The 20,010-nt window shown below is 48.6% G+C and overlaps 7 protein-coding genes across 7 annotated transcripts; 5 read left to right on the plus strand and 2 right to left on the minus strand.

Annotated features, from left to right (window-relative positions):
• Positions 1-12: 12 nt before the first annotated feature.
• On the minus strand, positions 13-1,007 carry BJ212DRAFT_932440 (uncharacterized protein). Its single transcript, XM_041344375.1, has 4 exons — positions 615-1,007; positions 314-561; positions 175-258; positions 13-125 (listed from the first exon to the last, which is right to left on the minus strand). The coding sequence occupies exons 1-4, from the start codon at positions 735-737 to the stop codon at positions 44-46; spliced, it is 537 nt and encodes a 178-aa protein (XP_041196701.1). The 5' UTR covers positions 738-1,007; the 3' UTR covers positions 13-43.
• A 2,281-nt stretch (positions 1,008-3,288) lies between these two features.
• Positions 3,289-5,472, plus strand: BJ212DRAFT_1585849 (heterokaryon incompatibility protein-domain-containing protein). Its single transcript, XM_041342377.1, has 5 exons — positions 3,289-3,407; positions 3,457-3,601; positions 3,655-4,586; positions 4,828-4,990; positions 5,020-5,472. The coding sequence occupies exons 1-5, from the start codon at positions 3,324-3,326 to the stop codon at positions 5,283-5,285; spliced, it is 1,590 nt and encodes a 529-aa protein (XP_041196702.1). The 5' UTR covers positions 3,289-3,323; the 3' UTR covers positions 5,286-5,472.
• A 1,773-nt stretch (positions 5,473-7,245) lies between these two features.
• On the plus strand, positions 7,246-8,799 carry BJ212DRAFT_1264835 (uncharacterized protein; the record flags this gene model as incomplete). The annotated part of the gene is made up of 9 exons (XM_041330441.1): positions 7,246-7,309; positions 7,364-7,388; position 7,444; positions 7,495-7,638; positions 7,691-7,951; positions 8,001-8,141; positions 8,193-8,441; positions 8,491-8,574; positions 8,620-8,799. 9 exons carry the CDS (start codon positions 7,246-7,248, stop codon positions 8,797-8,799), a joined length of 1,149 nt encoding a protein of 382 aa, XP_041196703.1.
• Positions 8,800-8,940: 141 nt separating this feature from the next.
• On the minus strand, positions 8,941-10,823 carry BJ212DRAFT_1575100 (glycoside hydrolase family 3 C-terminal domain-containing protein). The gene is made up of 7 exons (XM_041342126.1): positions 10,294-10,823; positions 10,025-10,189; positions 9,654-9,974; positions 9,570-9,600; positions 9,341-9,514; positions 9,230-9,284; positions 8,941-9,170 (listed from the first exon to the last, which is right to left on the minus strand). The coding sequence occupies exons 1-7, from the start codon at positions 10,629-10,631 to the stop codon at positions 9,115-9,117; spliced, it is 1,140 nt and encodes a 379-aa protein (XP_041196704.1). The 5' UTR covers positions 10,632-10,823; the 3' UTR covers positions 8,941-9,114.
• A 1,326-nt stretch (positions 10,824-12,149) lies between these two features.
• BJ212DRAFT_1477801 (WD40-repeat-containing domain protein) lies at positions 12,150-15,033 on the plus strand (the record flags this gene model as incomplete). Its single annotated transcript, XM_041339608.1, has 3 exons — positions 12,150-13,187; positions 13,237-13,381; positions 13,436-15,033. 3 exons carry the CDS (start codon positions 12,150-12,152, stop codon positions 15,031-15,033), a joined length of 2,781 nt encoding a protein of 926 aa, XP_041196705.1.
• Positions 15,034-15,172: 139 nt separating this feature from the next.
• Positions 15,173-15,676, plus strand: BJ212DRAFT_932576 (uncharacterized protein). The gene has a single exon (XM_041344376.1). It carries the CDS (start codon positions 15,313-15,315, stop codon positions 15,586-15,588), a length of 276 nt encoding a protein of 91 aa, XP_041196706.1. The 5' UTR covers positions 15,173-15,312; the 3' UTR covers positions 15,589-15,676.
• Positions 15,677-16,155: 479 nt separating this feature from the next.
• Positions 16,156-18,728, plus strand: BJ212DRAFT_1477802 (WD40-repeat-containing domain protein; the record flags this gene model as incomplete). The annotated part of the gene is made up of 3 exons (XM_041339609.1): positions 16,156-16,627; positions 16,683-17,224; positions 17,274-18,728. 3 exons carry the CDS (start codon positions 16,156-16,158, stop codon positions 18,726-18,728), a joined length of 2,469 nt encoding a protein of 822 aa, XP_041196707.1.
• Between the last annotated feature and the right edge of the window lie 1,282 nt (positions 18,729-20,010).

The following is a 20,010-nucleotide window of genomic DNA, read 5'->3' on the forward strand; positions in this document are numbered from 1 at the left end:
AAATGATAATATTTGGATACAAATTTATAGGAAAAAGCAATAACTAAGGTATCTGCTGCTTTGCTTTTCTCTTCAATCTCGCCTTTGTAGTCTTGGATAATCGTCGTGTCTGTGGTGTCTGGTATCTGCAAGCTTGTCAGGTCGGACAACAGTCCATGCATGAACGTTACTCACGTCACGTCTTTCTTCTCATGCATACCTGGAAGAGCTTTCCTGCACAGCGTGACTTTCATGTGAGGCGCAAGCGCGAGCTTCAGGCTGTCCCTCTGTCAGTTCGAGCGTCCGCGTCATCTTCCATACGTGAAATACGCACTATTTTTTACCTTCCAAAGCTCTTGCTATGGTACTTGCTCGATCTTCCCCTTCCGCAGCAATCTCGCCACATTGCTCCCATTGTAGTTCATTGTACTGATGCAGCCCCGTCAGATGTCCTACAGAAACATCCAAGGTTTTCAGATATTCGCGCTTCAGGATCTCCACAACTGAAATTAACCGAGGGATCGTAGATTGTGCAACATCGGCTGGGGAAGCGTGCAGCGTCAATGACTTGTCAGGATTTTCCTAAACCCATGTTCTGTCAGATGAACGATCAACGAAAGAGCCGCAGAACCAACTTGGAAAAAGTCTAATCCTTGCTTGACCCAGCATCTAATTTTTCCCTGCCTCGTTATTCGTATCGAGTCTGATGGCAGGGCCGCGGGTTGCAAATCAGTCGTCACCGTCTCCTCGCTGTTCATGATAACTGGAAGCGTGAGAAAATTGCGCCCAGTAGATTCTACACGGTTGGGTAAGCCCTATAGGGCTATAAGGTACTTCTATCCGATTACAAGTTCAAGTTGTAGCTTTATCCACTGCATGTGCCAAACTGTTCACTGGGCATTGAATAGAACACGCGTGACAACCCTGCTTGCATTTGTGATACTCTCGTGGTGTAGTCGTCTTGCTTTCACACATATCTCTGAGGTAACCGTTGTCTACTCTAGCAAAGGGGCTCGGCAGGGATCCATCTCTTACACAGGTTCTCAAGTACCATTACTTGGTACTCGATTGTCCGTACTCAGGTAGGAGGTCGTAGAACAGGTGATGCTGTTTCAGGCTGTTCAGCCCGGCAACTCCTCGTCCTCAAGAGCAAAATCCCTCTCTAAGCTAAAGTCCTTTTGCACCTTACATCCGCTTCAACACTCGTCGCCCGCAGTCAGACCATGTAGAAGTAAGACAGCCATCTCTTCTATCTTCTTCGCATCAGCACCAGTATCAATCTGCAAACGAAGCAGTTACCACAGGGCTTCATTCTTAGAAATTCTCAAGTACTTGACTATTCGTGTCGAAGTAGAAAGGATGGATACCTTGTCCGTCCATCTCATCGGTCCGTCATAGTTTGACCATCCTCGAGGCAAAGATTGTGTTTGCTAACCTCAATCATTACACCTGAGATGAAGAATACTGACAATATTACATAGAACATCAAGAGCGTTGATGAAATGATAGTCTATTTGAAACGTCATGAAGGCGCGTTTGCATCGAATGCGTTCTTGGGAGGCCAGCTTCTCGTCCATACGAGCGGGGAGAGGAGACTCAACAATAAGATTCTTGGGCCAGCACAATTACGCATGATAGAAAACTTGCACATGAGCTCCAGAGCGTGGACCAGTAAGATGCATTAGTCGGCGTATGCCCCGGATCTGGCATCCCATCACTAGCAAAAGGGGCTTAGAGATTGTTCTAGGCCATCTAAATCTCGTGATGAAGCAGAATGCATTGCATACTACACAGGATGATGAAGTAGAATAGAATAGACTCATCTGCAGAATTAACTGTGAGAGTACCAGATGGATGCTCATTGAAGCGGGTTTGCTGTACACAGGATGTATATATAACCGAAGTTTGTGAGGGACAGTGTTAATGCGAAGAAGCGATGCCGCAGCAGCCTGTGGTAGCGCGGTAAGAGAGGGTAAGAGCCATCAAGAACCCCGGATAAGCTATATCAACTGAGTTATGGCCAGAATACAATTCTACTCACGACACATAAGATTGACGACATAACCATAAAGCACTCTCCTCGTCAACTTCAAATACAACTGACCATTCATGACATGTTGACAAGTATGCTTGATCGAGTAAGAACATCTTATCTTGCTGTGAGAAGGTTCACAACACCGGAGCAGACAACACAACCGACGCGGGCGATATATAAAGATCCCACATGAATTGGGTTATGGGAAGACATCCAATTCTACTCACGACCTCCATGAGACGCAAGGTCGACGACTTAACCACAGAGTACGCCCCTCGTTGACTTTAAACATCACTGACCGTTCATCTTCCTGTCTAGCGACATGTCAGGATTGCTTGGTGGAGCAGAAAAAGCATATCTCACTGTAAATATGCGCGCGACGCCGGCGCAGACAACCCAGCCGGCGTCAACGCTAACAATGCGAATGCACACAAAAAAAGTGTCGGCAGTTGCATTCTTCAAAGACGGTCGGCAGATCGTCACCGCTTCAGAGGATCAAACCCTGCAAATCTTGGACGTGGACAAAAGAGCGTTGGTAGGAGGGCCACTCAAGGGACACAGTGACTGTGTTGTTTCAGTCGCTGTATCGCCAGATGATAAGCGAATTGCGAGTGGTGGGAAAGGTGGAGCCATCATCATCTGGGACGTCGATAGCGAGCAGATGGTATTCGAACCGCTGGTGAAGCATATAAACCGGGTTTGGTCACTGTGTTTCTCCCCCGATGGCAAGAGACTCGCGAGCGGGTCATACGATAGGACAGTTATTGTATGGGATGCGAAGACCCGCGCTGTCCTCTCAACACTTGATGGTGGGGGTTGGGTGTTTTGTGTCGCCTTCAGCCCAGATGGGCTGAAACTAGCATCCGGAACATTGCGTAGCATCCGCATTTGGCGTACCGATAGCATCGAACTTCTGTTCGACATCAACGCTCACCAAGATAATATCGTTCTCAGTGTTGTGTGGTCGCCCGACGGCCAGCAACTTGTCTCTGCATCACACGACAAAACAATCAAGTTTTGGGACCCTTCGAATGGGATCCAAATCGGTGAACCTTGCACCGGTCATACTTCCCTCATTTGGTCACTTGCCATTTCTTCTGATCCCTCCTTCATTGCAACTGCCTCGCAAGATAAGACTGTGCGCCTGTGGAGCGCAAAGTCACACCAGCAGATAGGACAGGCACTCGAACACACCACACGTGTTTCCTGCGTCTCAATCTCTCCCAATGGGGATCTGCTCGCGAGTGGAGACTGTGAAGGGAATCTTCAGCTCTGGTCTATCCAGAACATACATGCCGCAGCAATCGGGATGGATGTCTCATACTTTATGCATTGCAGTAAGGTGAAGTTGGGCCAAAACCTATATGTGGAGGCCCTGTTGGATGCGGAAAAGGTGCGGACGATATCCGTCATCGATTTGACAAATGTGATGATATTCGCAGGTCATTGAGCTCAACTCTTCATCTCACCTTGGATACGAATTGAAGTATGCGGCGCTTCGTAGAGCACAGCGCTACGATGATGCGTCCGAGGCCTTCACAATCATGCTCTCCAAGTTGGACAATGCACCGGACCCACAGATACGGCGTAAGCCCCAAACAACTCGAGCGCCTACCTGAAGATGACTTACATTTTTGCAGAGCTACGCCAGCAATACGTCAGTCCATCTGAAGTAAAAGATGCTACTCGACGAGCCATTGACGCTCAACTGGAAAACGCTCCACTTCGTCTAATCAACACCATCACTGGGCATATATGTGATCGAAATGCACAGTTCAACACATTTACGGAGAGTACAGAGTACAAAGAGCTTTCGCATTCATTGGTGATGCATGTACCCCTCCAAACGAAGCTCATCAAAAAAGCAGTCGTCAAGCACTTCGGTTGGGTCATGTTATCCCATAGGTGGGGAACCAAGGAGCCGGGGCTGCACGACATTCAGGGCAGGAACATATACGACTTGAATCCGGTCGGAACTATCGTGAAGTTGCAGAATTTTTGCAGAGTCACTCGCAATGAGGGGTATCGCTGGGCGTGGGTCGATACGTGCTGCATCGACCAGAACAACCATGTTGAGGTCCAGCAATCCGTCAACTCCATGTTCGTCTGGTATCACTACTCAGCCCTCACCATCGTTTACCTATCGGATGTCCCGCCCTCGTCAAAGTGGGGCACGCTCGCAAGCAGCATTTGGAATACGCGAGGATGGACCGTTCAGGAGTTCCTCGCTCCTAAAATTGTTCTTTTCTACCAAGCAGATTGGAGCCTATATCTCGACGACTGCTCTCGTAACCACAAAGAGTCTGTCGCTATCACACAGGAGTTGGAGAGTTCAACTGGCATAAATGCGCGGGCGCTCGTCGCCTTCCGCCCGGGAATGAGAGATGCCCGAGAGAAACTTCGATGGGCATCAACGCGTGTCACCACGTTGCAGGAAGACATCGCATATTCGCTATTTGGGATCTTCGGCGTCCACCTCCCTGTAATCTACGGAGAAAAAAGACAGAATGCGCTCGGACGACTCTTACAGGAGATCATAGCTCATTCGGGCGACATCACAGCTCTTGATTGGGTGGGACAATCGTCTGACTTTAACAGTTGTCTCCCAGCCGAGATTTCCTCATACAAGGCTCTGCCATGCACGCTACCATCTCTATCTGAACACGACATGCTGATGTCGGTCTCTAAGCTGCGAAACAATATTGTAGCTGTGGAGTCGGCTTCGAAATTGTATATCACTCTTGAGAACCTCGGTGTTCCTCGCTTCGCAAATGCCAGACTGCAATTGCCCTGCATTGCATTTCCTCTCACAGAAGTCAGGCGGAGTCCTGGTGGAGACGGGGATAAATGTTTTACACTATGAAGTCAAGGCAGATGGGCTGAAAGACCTGCTGGTCACAACGGAAGACAGCTGGTTCAATTCTCACCTGCTAAGCGTACTCGGCAGACATCCTTGCTCATCCGTCCATGGAATCGGTATGATCTCGGGCTGATTAACTTCGCAGACAAGACGCAGAGTGCAGAAGATTGGCGCGAGCCTGGGTCTCCGTCAGATGATACGTTCGTCGGCTATCCTGGATACAGCGAGCAGGCTACACGAGAATTGAGATTGATCGTTCGCCTCGGACGGCCTTTTGGCGCACTTTTGCTTGCGCAGCAGTGGGGTGGGGAGTATAAGAGAATCGCTACGGATAACAATATCATCGCACAAGTCAGGAATATGGCTTCTGTCGATGACATGATGGACGTCAGGACGGTGGAAATATTGTAGCTGCGAAAAACGGGACATTTTCATTTCATACTTTGACAACACCTCCACCTGAATAATATCCCTAGGACTTTGTATCGCATCATATATAGTGGCAGGTTACTGTGTACACGTCACAATGCAATGAAGAGAGATGTAAAGCCGAGAGAGCTCTGTCTATACTAGAGTCGAATTATACGGCAGCCCCTTCAAGTTAGATCTGGCATTGTCAAAGTTCAAGTTGGCCCCAGTAAGCCTGCATGCTAATGTGGTGGCAACTGTTCCAAGTCGAACTTCAAGCACACGACGAGACCGGTGTATAGGATCCAGGAGACAATGGTGCGGATATTTGTCAGGCGGTTCCGCTGCAAGCAATGATATTATGAGCTCATGTACAGTACACGCATTACAGCCCCACAACAACGTTCGGGTGTGCATGTGATCCAACATCTGCCTCCTTTCTGTAATCATCCAAGACCACCACTTTTCAACTTGAAAGTGATTCACTCACCAGATTACTCTCATCCTGGTTGCAGCATTAATGTTGTCACTGTCATTTCGCTTTGTGAGATGTTATACGGTGCCAAAGCTACCAAGCCAGGCGATCTCTGATGTTCTGGGCCGCAACATTCCTTATCTTGTGGACTGACCATCTGTCATAATCTACACTATGAATAGCAAACCGGTCGAGGTAGGCAACGCGGATGACGAAGGTCGTCTGGTGCTGGCTGATGTGCACCCTTGCTGTTCCCTGACGTGACAAACTCTGACTTTCTCCAAGACCCTTTCTACTACGCCTGCATAGCAAGAGCTACAGGAGAACAGAATAACATATCAACACATAGAACAGTCAAGCAGGAGACGAGCAATATCAGAATGCTGATGCAATACATGAATTGACTACATCCACTCTAGACGTGAAGAAATTCACCTTTCTAGCACGCCAATTCCAGAAAATATTCCAGCATCCATGCACTTTGACGCTCTCGGTATTTCACTCCGTATAAATCAACACTCCCAGTCCCCTCTCTCCATGCGACCTTGTGTATGTCCGGTCTGCCTGCTTGCCTAGATGACTGTACCGAGTCGTTCCAGCTGTGGCTCCTTGGTAATTGTGCTTAATCTAGACGCCTGAACCGAGTCTTCCTGAATCGACGTCAACTGTGAATGGGGCTGGCACCACTGGAAGACTCAGCCATCGTTGTCCACGTGGACGTGAAACTACAGTCCTAGAAATTTCCTAAGATACATCATTGAGAACGAATACGCTGAACGTACCCTTTCCAGCTTGTGCAGTCGCTACCAATACGTGGGTCGACGTTTCCCTGTGGGATTGAGGGTGACGAGTGTGCGCCCAAATATTGCCAAGAGATGGAATACGCCGTTCCCAACTGACAGGTCTCGAGGACATCTACTGAACTTCCCTTACAGAGGACAATTTACCTTGGAAGATCGAGATGACGAATCTGTTTCCATATTTTTGGAAGAGGTAGGATACGCCATTTCGGCTGGGTGCTCCTTGAAAAGGCCTGCCGGTGAAGTTCAGGTGAACGGAGCTTGGTGAGGGCCCAGGTCCAAGTCATATTTAACAAATCAATTTTAGCATATAGTCAAATTCGAGTCTGGGACGTCCCTCAAGGCGGCCATTTTCATTGCCAGAAAGATGTGGTGGTTTATCGAAGCACCCCGGCTCCCGGGGGCCAGCGAAGTTCGAACGTTATTTTCCTTTGGTTCTCAGGGTATCGTTGCAGGCAACTGTTGCATATCATGAGTTGAGTATTCTGCAATAAATCCAGATTTCACATGAAGGGGGCTAGAAGAATCCAGTTCGTTTAGTTAGTAGTTGGGATTGAAGGTGTGGTGTAATTGTAAGTGTCCTTGCACTGAATGAGGTCCCTTGAAGTCGCCTGTTACCAAATTGGGTAATTTTTATGACCTGCTTCAAACCGTGACAACTTCAAGCAATTACATTTTGCTTGCAACGATGGCAGCTGCTTCAGAGGAGCAACCAGTCATCAACAAAAACAAGAGGCATCGCAAGGAGAAACGTAAATTTCTAAATCTTCCTTAACAATCCACATGAATGCAACTTTACATTTCAGCATGGGACACCGATGACATCGACCAGTGAGCATTGCCCGCATGTCAATTAAAACCACTTCTCACCGTATATTCTCTCTAGTGTAAGCACCTTGATGGTACATGCTTGAACACGTGCTCAACACTACTCTAGTGGAAAATCGACCCATTCCAACCAGATGACAACAAAGGCGGCATATTCATCGAAGAATCTTCTTTCGCAACCCTTTTCCCAAAATATAGGGAGAAGTATTTGAGGGAGGTTTGGAGCGCCGTTACCAAAGTACTAGACGCCCATGTGAGTGCTCACATCCATTTCCGCCATACCACACCATTGACTTAGCATCCAGGGTATCGCATGCACATTGGACTTAGTTCACGGGTCCATGTCCGTCCGGACAACACGCAAAACATTCGATCCATACATCATCCTCAAAGCAAGAGACCTCATCAAACTACTCGCAAGAGGGGTTGCGATCACTCAGGCTCAAAAGGTATTACAGGACGACGTGGCTTGCGATATCATCAAAATTGGCAATCTGGTTCGTAATAAGGACCGGTTCGTGAAACGGAGACAACGGATTATTGGACCGGATGGGAGTACGCTGAAGGTGAGGGTTGCATAATTTTGACTGCGCGCATGTTGTTAACTTTTTGCAGGCCATTGAGCTATTAACCCAGTGCTACATTCTCGTACAGGGAAACACCGTCAGCGTCATGGGTCCGTACAAGTCACTAAAGGAAGTCCGACGAATAGTCCTAGATTGCATGAAAAACATTCATCCCATCTACCGCATCAAGGTGTGTCAACTAACACTTGTTCTTTCCGCAGCTTTGTTGAAGTATTCGCAGGAACTCATGATAAGAAGGGAACTCGCAAAAGATCCCAAATTGGCAACAGAGTCCTGGGACCGGTTCCTCCCCAATTTCAGGAAACAACATCTGAAAACCTCCGAAAAGACGATCAAGAAGAACGAGAAAGTCGCTGCTAAGGAAGAAGCACGCAAGGCTGCAGGCCTTGACGCATCGAATCCTGACAAAAAGGAAAAACCAGCAAAGAAAGTGTACACGCCCTTTCCCCCGCCACAACAACCACGGAAGGTAATTTACTCTGCTGCTGGTTGTTGAGCAGTGCTGACGTTGTGTCCAGGTTGACCTTCAACTTGAGTCCGGAGAGTATTTTCTCAAGCCCCATGAACGGGAGGCCCGAGAAGTTCAACAAAGAAAACAAAAGGTGTGTCTACTGTGCGGTCTGCAACAAATCTCATTTTATCTACAGCAAGCTGAAGCGACACTTAAACGACGAGCGGAACGGGCAGAGGTGTATGTCGCTCCCACAGAAGAGGCAGCCCCTACAGTTGAAGAGAAACGAAAGCGACGACATACAGAAGTGGATGGCAAGGATGGGACGGCGAGGTCGAAAAAGAAGAAAAAGGACATTGCTGCAGAAGATGCATAGGCGCAATGGACTTCCCACATCATTCGTGCGCGCATCGCGAATACAACACTACGATTCATAGAATATTTGATGCACGCTGCGTATTGAAGACATCCTACTGTCAACACTATGTTTGACCCATGATGCATTACTAACGTTACGCCAAAATACGATAAAAACTCAGTAAGTACACGCACTGAATCGATTCAACAGGTGTCAGACAAAAAGCACGATCAAGTAGGAATATCCCCCCGCAGCCTAAAGTCCCTACTGCTCGCACCGATAGAGGACGAGATTCTGTGCTGGACGGCGAGATTTCGATATTTGTGAATCCCTTCAGGACTGATGGAGGCTCGCTAGCGGAGGACGGAAAATGTAAAACTGTGGAATCTATTCGCGTGACTTGGGCGTAAGCATCAAGATGAAGAAGTTAAGTGGTGTCACGAACCTCCATCCCGGATACAGGTCCAGTGCTCGCGACCTTGAAAGTTACCTGGAATGCAGGCTCATGGAAGTAGCGGTATCAGCTTGCAGATCCTTCACCGGTCTGAATAACCTCACCAAGCGCAGTAGAAAACCCTTCAGCGATGGGCGAAGCCTCCTCGTTCTCCCAAGCAGCGATCAAATCCTCCTGATCAGTATCCGATGACTGAATCGGAGTCACGGCAAGCTCAGAGTACGTGAACGTGGTGTAACTCAAACCGGAGCCAAACTCGAAGCGTGGCGTGATGTTTGCCTGCATTTACCCTTGTTTAAAACGTGAAAGCACCAAGTGAAGTCGGGAAACTCACTTGATCAAAGTGGCGATAATCGATGAACAACCTGCGAAGTAAGATCAGTATCAATACAAGGCGACCTTGGTTCAGTTGACACACCCCTCCGTGTAATCAATGGTAACAATCTCGCTTCCCGAATCATCAGTGATGAGTTGCGCGGGATAATCAGCGAAATCCTTGGCAATCGTATACGGGAGTTTTCCAGAGGGGTTGTATGCGCCATAAAGTACGTCAGCAATAGCATTACCCACCTCTTGCCCTTGGATGCCAGCCCAGACGACAGCAGTGATGTTAGGGTGCTCGATCCAGGGCTCTATAATGAGCGGGCCGACACTGTTCACGACGACTATAGTATTGTTGTTCTGCGCAGCGACTGCAAGAATGAGGTCATCACCATTGTGCCAAGCAGTGAGATTGTTGCTGGCTGGAAATGAACAAAGCCATCACTTAAAGATACGCAAGGAACGTACCGATCTCCCTGATTGCCATCGACAGTAATGTCATCTTCGCCAGAGTCGGAGTTGGTGAAAACGAGAGCGACGGCCTCACCATACGCCATATTACCAGCCAGAGCAGCGTTCCAGTCGTCAAAGTCCCAGAACACGCACGCTGCTACCGTCCTGTCGAGTACGCTCCTGGATACCCTCTAGAGGCGAGATAAGGTAGGGGAAGTCACCAGTTCTGTGTGTCGTCAATCGGTTTTTAGGAAGAATACAAGTATGTCTGAGAGAGTACATACCCAGATCCCCAGCCCATGGCCAAAATCCCATCACTTCCACCTTGATCTGAAAACTCGTTCGGGCCGGAATTGTCTGGACCCGCATCGCTACCGATCAATACCAAGTTCCTTGGCTTGTTCAATGGCAGCGTGTCGTTCTCATTGTTCAAAAGGACCGTTCCAGCTGCGCCAATCTCCCTCACAAGTGTATAGTGGTCAGCTTGCACGTTCACATGCTGGTTGGTCGCTTCGTCGTTCGGACTAAACGCGCTGAAGTTCGTTACAGGGTATGTCTCGTCCTGGTGAAGGAAGTACCAAGCAGCGATGATGCGCGTCGCCATGTCATCCAGGCGAGCCATGCTGATGTAGCCATCGTTTACATAGTCCGTCACGAGGTTGCCACCGAAGTAGGAGTCGCCGGAGTCAAAAGTTATATCACCTGGATAGTCATGTCCAGCCCTGCAATAGCAGACAATGTCGACATCGTCGCCGACCAGTCAGATTGAGCGAAGCCTTGAAACCCGTACTCCCGTTGCTTGGTTGCTCGTGGTCTAATCGCACGTCAGGGTTCGATTGGTATTGCGACTTGGCTGAGGAACGGATTCAAGAATAGCCGGCGGGTATGAGGAACAGAGCAAGGCGCCGAATATAATGATCAAACTCGAGTCGATTGATGGGAAGGAGTTATTAAAATTAGTGATGAGATTACAGAGGTGGGATATGTCGTGATTTTCGGTTTTGTCTTCTCGTTAACGGCCTTTTTCGTTTTTACAGAATACGGGAGTTCCAGAAGTTGTGGCAAAGAAAGGGATGTACCAGATATCGGTCTCGTAGACCTCGTCGATCGTGTGAGTGATGGTACTTTCGTGAATGTGAATCTAAATTGATGACGGTCCTGTGCTGCCTTGTCACTCCAGGGCGTTTAAAGCTGTCCCGGTAGCTGTGTATTAGAATCACTGTAGCATCAAACCGTCCACGTCAAAGAAACGTGACAAGGATCGCTCCGTTTCTTGCAGAGCTGATACACAAGACGTCGACAGTTAGCAACCCTGACCTCCAGGTCAGATGGGTGGTATCAGAGGCATACCTACGAACATTCAGATCGCGATTATTATAAGAAAAGCTCACACCCAATTGCCAGCGCTGCAGCGCCGGATATCAGCGAGAGAAAGATCATTGTGAGTGAGGCGAGTTTCCCTCACCAGTGCTGAAAAAGTATGCGGCTGTGTTTATAAAGACAACTTTTGAAATGCTGCTTTGTTCGAAGAATGACCCGGTAACCTGATGCATCGCTCTCGTCCACAGCATTTCGACTGCCAATGTAGTTCCGGATGTCTATCACAAGATATGCTTGGAGTGAACTTACGATATTGATTGCGTCTAGTAGGAGTGGTCTACCTGAGGGATGAAATAGTATCACTTGATAGGAACTAAAATGTTGGGGTATACAGAAAGCGTATTTCGTCCACTTTAATTCTTCAAGGAAATTCTAAGGGATTTACCGTGAACATGAAACAATTAATTGTATTATAAGGAGTATCACTCCGCTGGCTAAGAACTTCTTTGTACCGCTACAGCTTGCAGCATTACGTAATATATAATCAGCAGGTTGATGAAAAGGGGCAGTACTTGATAATGTGATACACAGTGGCGGCGTGGTAAGTACGCTGTCACGGAGCGGCGTACTACATGAGTTGGGTTATAAATGGCAGAAATTCAACTCTACTCACGACACATAAGACTGACGACCACGGTAATCACAGAGTACGCTCCTCTTCGACTTAAAACGCTACTGACCATTCATCTTCCTGTCTAACGATATGTCAGGATGGCGCGATGTAGTAAAAAAAGCATACTTTATTGTGAAAAGACGCACAATGCCGGCGCAGGAAACCCAGCCAGTGCAGACAACCCAGCCGGCGCCAACACAGACGATGCGAGTGCACACGAAGCCAGTTTGGGCAGTCGCATTGTTCAAAGACGGTCGACAGGTTGTCACTGCTTCCGAGGACAAAACCCTGCGAATCTGGGACGTGGAGAAAAGAGCATTGGTGGCAGGGCCATTCAAGGGACACAGTAGCTGTGTGCTTTCAGTCGCTGTATCGCCAAACGATAGGCGAATTGCAAGTGGTGGGAGAGATAGAACCATCATCATCTGGGACGTCGATACCAAGCAGATGGTATTCAAACCACTGGTGAAGCATACAGACTGGGTCATGTCAGTTCGTTTCTCCCCCGATGGAAAGAGACTCGCAAGCGGGTCATATGGTGAAAGAGTTATTATATGGGATGCGGAGACCGGCGCTGTCCTCTTGACACTCAGGGTTGGGAGTGTGGTGTCCAGTGTCGCCTTCAGCCCAGATGGACTAAAATTAGCATCGGGATCATCGCGTAGAATCCGGGTCTGGAGCACCGATAATGCCGAGCTTCTTCTCGACATCGACGCTCACAACAATTCGGTCGAGAGCATTGTATGGTCGCCCGACGGCCAGCAACTTGTCTCTGCATCACATGACAAAACAGCCAAGTTTTGGAACTCGTCGAATGGGACCCAGATTGGTCAACCTTGCACTGGTCACACTGACTTCATTTGGTCACTTGCTATTTCTTCTGATGGCTCCTTCATTGCAACCGCTTCGGACGACAACACTGTGCGATTGTGGAGTACAAAGTCACACCAGCAGATAGGTCATGCATTCCAACACACCACACCGGTTTTCTGCGCCTCAATCTCTCCTAGCGGGGAACTGCTAGTGAGTGGAGATAATGATGGGAATCTTCAGCTCTGGTCCGTCGAGAGCACAGTTTCCGCAGCATTCCGCATAGATGCCCCACATGATTCCTACTTTGCGCACCGCAGTGAAGTGAAGTTGGGCCAAAAACTGTATGCGGAGGCCCTTTCGGACGCGAACAAGGTGCGGACAATATCTGTCGTTATTTGAACATTTGTCGTGATGTTCGTAGGTCATTGAGCTCAACCCTTCGTCTTATCTCGGATACAAATTGAAGCATGCAGCGCTTCGTGGAGCACAGCGTTATGATGATGCATTCGAGGCTTTCACAGTTATGCTCTCTAAGTTGGATGATTCACCCGACCCACGTATACGACGTAAGCCCCAAACAGCTCAAGCGCCGACTTGAACATGGCTTATATTTTTTGCAGAGCTACGCCAGAAATACGTTAGTCTATCTGAAGTGGAAGATGCTATCCGACGAGCCATTCACGCCCAACAGGAAAATGCTCCACTTCGTCTCATCAACACCTCTACTGGACGTTTGTGCAATCGAGATGCTCAGATCAACGCATTCACAGAGAGTACAGAGTATAAAGAGCTTTTCCCTTCATTAGTGATGCATTCGCCGCTCCAAACAGAGCTTATCAAAGAAGTGGTCGTCGAGTACTTCAGTTGGGTCATGCTATCCCATAGGTGGGGAACCACGGAGCTGGGGCTGCACGACATTCAGGACAAGGTCATATACGAGTTGGATCCGGTCGGAACCACGGTGAAGTTGCAGAAGTTCTGCAAAGTTGCTCGCAGAGCGGGGTATCACTGGGCATGGAGCGATACCTGCTGCATCGACCAGAATAACAACGTCGAGCTCCAAGAATCAGTCAATTCCATGTTCATCTGGTATCATCACTCAGCGCTCACTATCGTCTACCTATCAGATGTCCCGCCTTCGTCCAAGTCAGGCGCGCTCGCAAACAGTATTTGGACCACGCGAGGATGGACCGTTCAGGAATTCCTCGCTCCTAAAATTGTTCTCTTCTACCAAGCAGATTGGACTCTATATCTCGACAGACGCTCACGCAACCACAAGGAGTCTGTCAGTATCATGGGGGAGTTGGAGCATTCAACTGGCATAAATGCGCGGGCGCTTGTTGACTTCCATCCAGGGACAGGAGATGCTCGAGAGAAACTTCGATGGGCGTCAAACCGTGATACCACTAGGGAGGAAGATATCGCGTATTCACTGTTTGGGATCTTCGGCGTCCACCTTCCTGTAATCTACGGAGAAAAAAGACAGAATGCGCTCGGACGACTCTTACAGGAGATCATAGCTCATTCGGGCGACATCACGTCCCTTGATTGGGTTGGACAATCGTCCAATTTCAACAGTTGTCTCCCAGCCGAGATTTCCTCATACAAGGCTCTACCATGCATGTTGCGATCTCTGTCCGAAGACGAGATGCAGATATCGGTCTCCATGCTGCGAAACAATAATGTGACTGTGGAGTCGGCTTTGAAACTGTATGCCACTCTTAAGAACCTCGGCGTTCCTCGTTTCGCAAACGCTAGACTGCAACTGCCCTGCATTGCATTTCCTCTCACAGAAATCAGGCGGAGTCCTGGTGGAGACGAGAACAAATGTTCCACATATGAAGTCAAGGCAGACGGGCTACAAGACCTGCTGGTCACAACGGAAGACAAACTTGTTCAATTCTCGCCTGCAAAACGTACTCGGCAGACATTCCTGCTCGTCCGTCCGTGGAATCGGTATGATCTCGAGTTGGTTGACTATACAGACGAGTCGCAGAGCGTGGATGATTGGCATGATGAACCTGGAGATGACGAACTGATCACCAGAGGGTTGAGATTACTCGTTTGCCTTACTCGTCCTTCTGGGGCGCTTTTGCTAGCGCAACAGCGTGGTGGGGAGTATAAGAGAATCGCTTCGGATAACACTATCATCGCACAAGTCAGGGACACGGCATCTGTTGATAATATGATGGACATCCGGACGCTGGAGATATTGTAGCTGCCAAGAACGGGTCATTTTTATTTCATACGTTGACAACACTTCTTCATGACCAATATCCTTAGGATTTGCATTGTATTGATCTCGATATTGTATCATCGTATACAAACAAGCTAATTTCAAAATCAGACATCCTGGGGAAGAGAAGTGCAAGGAAATGCGTTGTTTGGCCATCTCAGACTAGACCTATCATGATGTAGATGCTCATACTCTCTTCCAGTTTTCAAAACTCGAGAAAACAGGGCAAGGTTCCATCTTGGAAGCACTATATGTAACTATATGGTCCAACGCAATAAGGAAAACCCCCTAACATTGCTGGTCTATGACTCGACAATAACCATCAACTTCGAGAAAGCCCCGCGTCAAGACTCAAAAGTATTCACGCCGAGAGTTAAGGGGATGCACGAAGAGCGCGGGATCAACTATACACAGGAAGCTAGCATTTATAGCGATAGGTTGGATTTTAAGAGGGCGAAGGAGTTGAATGAGCAATGCCTGCTGCTCGGGTTCAAGTGTACGTCGTCAGCTTATTTCTGGTTGCGTTTCGTGGTCTAATCGCACGTGCATGTTCGTTTGGTATTGGGACTTGGCTGACGAACGAGGGCGATGGGTATGAGGAATAAAGCAAGTCGTTGAAAACATGATAGCCTGACACATCGCTCTCGTTCACAACGTGTTCAACTGCCTGTGTAGTTCGGGCCGGATATCCATCGTGAGATATACTTGGAATGAATTCATGATATTGATTGCGTCTCGCCGAGCCCTACCTGGCGGAGGAAGTGGTACCACTTGATAGGAAGTAAGATTTCGGGGTATACGACAAGCGTATTTCCTCCATTATAAATTTTCGGGGAAATTATAAGGGATTTACTGTGAACAAAATGAATTAAATTTAAATATGACGGGCGTTTATGGACAGAGGGTGACTCGGATGGAAGGAACGAGATGAGATCCACGCTGTAGCAACGTGGTTGGAGCAAACAATATATAAAGAGCCTACATGATTCGGGTTATGGGCAAACATCTCATTCTGCTCATAATATATAAGATCGACGACTTCACCAGAGTACGCTCCTCGTCAACTTTAAACGCTACTGACCGTCTATTTCCCTGTTTAGCGATATGTCAGGATTGCACGATATAGGATATCTTACTGTGGGGAAGCGCGCGACGCCGGCGCAGACAACCCAACCGACGCCAACACAAATGATGCGAGTGCACACAAAGGCAGTATCGGCAGTCGCGTTCTTCAAAGATAGTCGACGGATTGTCACTGCTTCCAAGGATAAAACCCTGCGAATCTGGGACGTGGAGAAAAGAGTATTGGTGGAAGGGCCATTTGAGGGACACAGTGACTGTGTGTATTCAGTCGCTATATCGCCAGACGATAGACGAATTGCGAGTGGTGGAGAAGATAAAGCCATGATCATCTGGGACGTCGATACCAAGCAGATGGTATTCAAACCACAGGAGAAGCGTAGAGGCTGGGTACGGTCGGTGTGTTTCTCCCCCGATGGAAAGAGACTCGCAAGCGGGTCACATGATGAAAGAGTTATTATATGGGATACGGAGACTGGCGCTGTCCTCAAGACTCGTCAGCGATAATTGGGTGTGTTGTGTCGCCTTCAGCCCAGATGGGCTGAAATTAGCATCCGGATCATTGTGTAGCATCCGGGTTTGGCATACCGATAACGCCGAGCTTCTGTTGGACATCAGCATCGACGCCCACCATTTAGTTAAAATTGTTGTGTGGACGCCCGACGGCCAGCAACTTGTCTCTGCATCAGACGACAAAACAATCAAGTTTTGGGACTCGTCGGATGGGACTCAGATCGGTCAACCTTGCACCGGTCACACTGACAAGATCTGCTCCCTGGCCATCTCTTCTGATGGCTGTTTCATTGCCACTGGCTCGTTCGATAAGACTGTGCGCCTGTGGAACACAAAGTCACACCAGCAAATAGGACAGGCACTCGAACACACCGCATGGGTCCTCTGCATCGCCATCTCTCCCAGTGGAGAATTGCTCGCGAGTGGAGATAATGCTGGGAATCTTCAGCTCTGGTCCATCGAGAACACACTTTCCACAGCATTTGGGATGGATTCGTCATATGATTTCTACTTTGCGCACCGCAGTAAGGTGAAGTTGGGCCAACAGCTCTATTCGGGGGCCCTTTCGGACGCGGACAAGGTGCAGACGATATCCGTCATTGATTTGACAAATCTGATGATGTTCGTAGGTCATTGAGCTCAACCCTTCGTATCATCTCGGGTACGAATTGAAGCATGCAGCGCTTCGTGGAGCACAGCGCTATGTTAGCCCACCTGAAGTAGAAGATGCTATTCGACAAGCCATTTACACTCAACTGGAAAACGCTCCACTTCGTCTAATCAACACCTCTTCTGGATGTTTGTGCAATCGAGATACGCAGATCAACGCACTCACGGAGAGTACAGAGCACAAAGAGCTTTTGCATTCATTGGTGATGCATGCGCCCCTCCAAACAGGACCCATCCAAGAAGCGGTTGCGAAATACTTCAGTTGGGTCATGTTGTCCCATAGGTGGGAGACCAAAGAGCCGCTACTGCACGACATTCAGGGCAGCGACATATACGACTTGGATCCGGTCGGAACCGTTGTGAAATTGCAGAAGTTCTGCAGAGTCGCTCGCAAAGCGGGGCATCATTGGGCGTGGAGCGATACATGCTGCATCGACCAGAACAACAATGTTGAGGTTCAGCAATCAATCAACTCCATGTTCATCTGGTATCACTACTCGGCACTCACCATTGTCTACCTATCGGATGCTCCTCCTTCGTCAGAATCTGGCGCGCTCGCACATAGCATTTGGAACACGCGAGGATGGACTGTCCAGGAGTTCCTCGCTTCTAAAATTGTTTTCTTCTACCAAGCGGATTGGACACTATACCTTGACGACCGTTCACGCAACCACAAGGAGTCTGTTGCTATCATGCAGGAGTTGGAGCTTTCTACTGGCATAAATGCGCGGGCGCTCGTCGCCTTCCGCCCGGGGATGAGAGATGCTCGAGAGAAACTTCGATGGGCATCAACACGTGTCACCACGTTGCAGGAAGACATCGCATATTCGCTGTTTGGTATCTTCGGCATCCACCTCCCTGTAATCTACGGAGAAAAAAGACAGAACGCGCTCGGACGTCTCTTACAGGAGATCATAGCTCATTCGGGCGACATCACGTCCCTTGATTGGGTTGGACAATCGTCCAACTTCAACAGTTGTCTCCCAGCCGAGATTTCCTCATACAAGGCTCCGCCATGCACGTTGCCATTTCTATCTGAAGACGACATGCAGAATTCGGTCTCCATGCTGCGAAACAATGTAGCTGTGGAGTCCGCTTTGAAACTGTATACCACTCTTAAGAACCTTGGCGTTCCTCATTTCGCAAACGCCAGACTGCAACTGCCCTGCATCGCATTTCTCCTCACAGAAGTCAGGCGGAGACCTGGTCAGGACGGGACTAGCTGTTTCACTTATGACGTCAAGGCAGACCGGCTGCAAGACCTGCTAGTCAGAACGGAAGATAAGCTAGTTCAATTCTCGCCTGCAAGACGTACTCGGCAGACATTCCTGCTCATTCGTCCGTGGACTCGTTATCTTCTCGAGCTGCCAGACTTCACAGAACTGCCAGACTTTGCCGAGCTGTCCGACTACTGATGATGAGAGTAGTGTGGAAGATTATTGGTCTGCGCCTGAGTCTCCATTATATGATTCGCCTCCTGAATCTCCTGGAGAACAGAGACCGGTTGATTCGGAATCAAGCGACCAGGCAGTTTCGACTGATCGTTCATCTCAGACAGCCCTTTAGTGCACTCTTGCTAGCGCAGCAGCGTGGTGGGGAGTATAAGAGAATCGCTACGGATAACAATATCATCGCACAAGTCAGGGACACGGTATCTGTTGATAACATGGACAGTCAAGACGCTGGAGATATTGTAGCAGCAAAGCACGGGACATTTTCATTTCATTCATTGACAACACTTCCCCATGAACAATATCCCTCGAATTTTGCATCGTATCGGTCTCGATATTGTATCATATATTGTCTCAAGCTAATCCCAGGATCAGACGTCCTAGGAAAGAGAAGAAAGTTCTGATGCGAACGCTTTTAGAAGTGCGTTGTTTGTCCATCTAGATGCTCATCCTCTCTTTCCGCTCGTTGAGGGCAAGAGCTTAAAGGGGTGCCCATGTTGGAAGCAGTATACGGTGCAACGGAAGAAGGAAAAGCGGTCGAATGCATGGGTTGACAGAATATTTGAATGAATAGTGTATAATTACTGAAATGTACAATTTTGCGTGAGACTTACTTTTGAAACAGGTTCTGTTGACGTCTCTCAACGTTAACCACGGTGTGGCCCGTTTACTTCACCCCATAACCCTCCCACCCATCCACCTTCATTCCTCTGGCGTCGAGCTCCTCAATACTGGTCTTCTTCGCAGCGACGGTCGCAGAACTTATGAAGTGTGAACAATATCCATCAACTTCGAAGTACAAGGAGCAGTAGGTTCAAATTCCGGCGTCGCCCACTTACATGGCCCCCCGCAAGTGTGAATTTCATTCCTCGGCCCGCACGAAGCAAAACCAGGAACAAGATGCGAAACATTCCACGATCGTGCAATACTAAACGTTGAAGTCTAGCTTGCCCCTTTTGGCGTCGGTGAACGAGGAAGAGACAGAGGCGACAAGTACTACACGCGCTTTATCGGGCATATAATGTCACTTAGACGCCTCCTCGAACTCGCAGCAACAATCAAAAGCACATTCGAACCCACTGTTCAAACCCATCTCTACACCCACAGCACAACCGACATCTTCACCCACGTCCTCCAGCTCGACGGTGGCCTCCTCCCCACGTGTATAAACGCCTCTGCCCTCGCCCTCACAACTGCATGGATTCCCCTCTTCTACTTTGTCTACGCTATCAGCGGAAGCGTGCAT

Source organism: Suillus subaureus (assembly GCF_016647635.1).
Source record: "Suillus subaureus strain MN1 chromosome Unknown BJ212scaffold_6, whole genome shotgun sequence".
Lineage (NCBI taxonomy): Eukaryota > Fungi > Basidiomycota > Agaricomycetes > Boletales > Suillaceae > Suillus > Suillus subaureus.

Bases quoted from the DNA above. Each gene is read 5' to 3' on its own strand.
- BJ212DRAFT_1575100 (XM_041342126.1), bottom strand. From the start codon at position 10,631: ATGGCTCGCCTGGATGACATGGCGACGCGCATCATCGCTGCTTGGTAC. The intron at 9,285-9,340 runs GGTGAGGTTATT...CTACTTCCATGA, and splicing joins AAGGGTTTTCTACTGCGCTT to GCCTGCATTCCAGGTAACTT. The intron at 9,171-9,229 runs GAGGTTCGTGAC...AGTCACGCGAAT, and splicing joins CTGGACCTGTATCCGGGATG to AGATTCCACAGTTTTACATT.
- BJ212DRAFT_932576 (XM_041344376.1), top strand. From the start codon at position 15,313: ATGGTCCAACGCAATAAGGAAAACCCCCTAACATTGCTGGTCTATGAC.
- BJ212DRAFT_1585849 (XM_041342377.1), top strand. From the start codon at position 3,324: ATGGATGTCTCATACTTTATGCATTGCAGTAAGGTGAAGTTGGGCCAA. The intron at 3,408-3,456 runs GTGCGGACGATA...TGATATTCGCAG, and splicing joins CCCTGTTGGATGCGGAAAAG to GTCATTGAGCTCAACTCTTC. The intron at 4,991-5,019 runs GTATGATCTCGG...TTAACTTCGCAG, and splicing joins CTCATCCGTCCATGGAATCG to ACAAGACGCAGAGTGCAGAA.
- BJ212DRAFT_932440 (XM_041344375.1), bottom strand. From the start codon at position 737: ATGAACAGCGAGGAGACGGTGACGACTGATTTGCAACCCGCGGCCCTG. The intron at 562-614 runs GTTGGTTCTGCG...ACATGGGTTTAG, and splicing joins AAGGATTAGACTTTTTCCAA to GAAAATCCTGACAAGTCATT. The intron at 259-313 runs GTGCGTATTTCA...ACAGAGGGACAG, and splicing joins GCTTTGGAAGGTAAAAAATA to CCTGAAGCTCGCGCTTGCGC.